We start from the raw sequence: 2851 nt of genomic DNA on the forward strand, positions 1-2851 counted from the left end.
ATCGTAGGAAATTTGTAGGAAAGTTTCGTGGAAAAAAGACTTGTTTTCTAACAGTAGTAGTTTGTAGTTTGTAAAGAGGAAATTACCACTTTAACTATCAAATAAATATTTAATATGTCACGCCTAGAATTAGTCAACCTAGGGAAAAGAATATTAATATGTCAAGTAGCTTTATATAATATGAATGCATAGTTTTTGAAACTAATAATATAAGTTAAATTAACAATGACAAAGATTCGAACCTATCAAGGGACCTTCCACACGGAAATGTGACTACTATATATACCTTCCATTTGCTAAAACCAACCTGCATCCCTTTCTATATATCATATGCATATCTATTTCAATTCTTATCTTTAAAACATGGGTAGTGATGGTAACTATTTCTTTGTGAAGGTTATTGACAAAATAGTGGTGCATGCAGAAGAACCATGGACTGACCATTGGTTACCCTTTACAAACCTAGACTTGCTTGTGCCACCTTTTGATGTTGGTTCTTTCTTTTGCTACAAGAAACCGCCACATGGCGATTTCCCGGATATTGTAAAAACCCTTAAAGATTCGTTATCTCGAGCTCTTACATTGTACTACCCGCTCGCTGGAGAGATCCTGTGGAATGAAGCGGTTGGGGAGAATCAGTTTCGTTGCAATAACCGTGGTGTGGACTTCATTGAAGCCGTTGCGGATGTGGAGCTTAAGGAGCTCAATTTGTATAATCCTGATGAGAGCATTGAAGGTAAATTAATGCCCAAGAAGCTGCATGGGGTGCTTGCCATCCAGGTAATTTCTAATTATTACTAATTATGTTTGCAATATATGGTTTTAGATTTCTTTTAGTTCTCGAGACTCAAAAACCAATAGTTTTACGTGTTTAACAGACTTTGTCTCTGTAAATAGCAACGTTTATCACCATGCATCCAATAGTTTTAAACCCGAGACTGACTACCTAATTTATATTATATTACGGTATTAAAGCAAATCATGATTTTCACGTAGTTTACAATATGCAAACAAAAATAAACTAAGATCCAATGTTCATTATATATGGGGGAAACTAGTATAAACCATAGACAGTGTGTAAGAATTTTGGGGCGGTAGTCCAACCGCTATATGTGTTTCGCTACGAGCTCTATACTATCAACTATCATGAGTTTTTTTTTTTGCAACCGGTTGTCACTTATGTGTTCAACCAGGTTGCAAGTGCAACCTCTGCATGTTAATATTATAACTTATTTCATTATATGTCATATATATTTAGTATTTCTAATGTTTTTAATTTAGTATGCATTGATCATTGATCATATCAATTCTTTAATAAATGGTTTGTGTTGGTGTGAAAAGTATGATTGTGTTTGATTGTTTAAGTGGAAGAAAGAGAAATTAGTCTTTTAATGAAAGATCGGTTTACGTTGGTTTGTGACACTGAATAGTCTAAGACACGCCATAACTACAAACGATATAGGTTATGTATATAAGTCATGTATATTTGTCATTCTGCTATTGCTTCATAAAGAGATTGTTAGATCTATTCGTATGTGTCGGTCATCTTATGATTATTTATTATTAAAAATCCAAAAAAGTTTTATCTATTCATGTAAGTTAAAATAATATAGCCAACAGTTTTATAGTTACAACGTGGCCCAAATGATACCATGTAATTGTATCTAGTTACTTCATATACAGTATATGAATATAAATCGAATTATAATAGAATTGTCTACTATAAAATGCAGGTTACCGAGTTAAAATGTGGAGGTATTGTGATAGGATGCATGTTTGATCACCGGGCAGCTGACGGATACTCAGCCAACATGTTTATTTCATCATGGGCGGACTTAGCTCGATCTGAAACCCCATCTATGATACCCTCTTTTAATAGGTCCATTCTCAATCCAAGGTGCCCAACCACTTATTCATCATCAATCAATGACGTGCTTGCTTTATTTGAACCACCAACAAAGCCAGACCATGACGAAAACGATGTAAATAGTGACCACGAACTCATTAACCGTGTATATTACATTGAGGGAGAGCAAATTAACAAACTACAATTGTTGGCAAGTGAAAACGGCCGAAGGAGCTCAAAACTAGAGGCATTCACCTCTTTCTTGTGGAAGATAGTTGCACTTAGCATGGATGACTCGGGAAATCACAATAAAATGTGTAACGTGGCTCTTGCGGTAGATGGACGAAGTAGGTTGAGTGAGGGAGATGGAGAAGAGAAAGAAAAACTAATGACTTCTCACTTTGGCAATGTTTTATCAATGCCATCTGGATTGAAAAGAGCCGAGGTAATGAACTCGTTTAAGAGTTAATTTGCTTGTTAAGTATTAGTTATATCATGTTCTATTGACCACCTATATGATGATATGCATTTTAATGACTGATAACCTAATTCACTTTGATTTGAAACATAGGAGTTGAAGGAGATGTCATTAAGCAATATAGCTACGGATGTTCATGAGTTCTTGCAGACAGCCATCTCAAAAGATCATTTCTTGGACGTAATAGACTGGGTAGAAGAACGTCGCACAAAGCCACTAGTAGCGATTGCATTTGCTAGCCAAGAAATGTCAGTGATGGTGTCATCAGGAACACGGTTTCACATTATGGACAAGATGGATTTCGGGTGGGGCAAAGTGGTGTTTGGATCATGTCATGTCCCATATGGCAGGCAAGATTGCTATGTGATGACATTACCTAGTCCAACCAATCATAGTGATTGGGTTGTCTACATGCATTTGCCAGTGAAACAAATGAACTACATCGAGTCCCATGCCGATCACATGTTCAAGCCCATAAATTCTGATTATCTTCAAATTTAATATGTCATGTATAATTTTTATGTTGG

At 35.8% G+C, this 2851-nt stretch overlaps 1 protein-coding gene across 1 annotated transcript; it reads left to right on the forward strand.

Annotated features, from left to right (window-relative positions):
• Positions 1–206: 206 nt before the first annotated feature.
• Positions 207–2851, forward strand: LOC143552700 (coniferyl alcohol acyltransferase-like). Its single transcript, XM_077042850.1, has 3 exons — positions 207–780; positions 1734–2291; positions 2418–2851. The coding sequence occupies exons 1-3, from the start codon at positions 364–366 to the stop codon at positions 2823–2825; spliced, it is 1383 nt and encodes a 460-aa protein (XP_076898965.1). The 5' UTR covers positions 207–363; the 3' UTR covers positions 2826–2851.

Source organism: Bidens hawaiensis, unplaced genomic scaffold, assembly GCF_021521415.1.
Source record: "Bidens hawaiensis isolate Kalapana, Puna unplaced genomic scaffold, B.hawaiensis_p1.1 tig00017009_1, whole genome shotgun sequence".
Lineage (NCBI taxonomy): Eukaryota > Viridiplantae > Streptophyta > Magnoliopsida > Asterales > Asteraceae > Bidens > Bidens hawaiensis.

Bases quoted from the DNA above. Each gene is read 5' to 3' on its own strand.
- LOC143552700 (XM_077042850.1), top strand. From the start codon at position 364: ATGGGTAGTGATGGTAACTATTTCTTTGTGAAGGTTATTGACAAAATA. The intron at 781-1,733 runs GTAATTTCTAAT...TATAAAATGCAG, and splicing joins ATGGGGTGCTTGCCATCCAG to GTTACCGAGTTAAAATGTGG. The intron at 2,292-2,417 runs GTAATGAACTCG...TTTGAAACATAG, and splicing joins CTGGATTGAAAAGAGCCGAG to GAGTTGAAGGAGATGTCATT.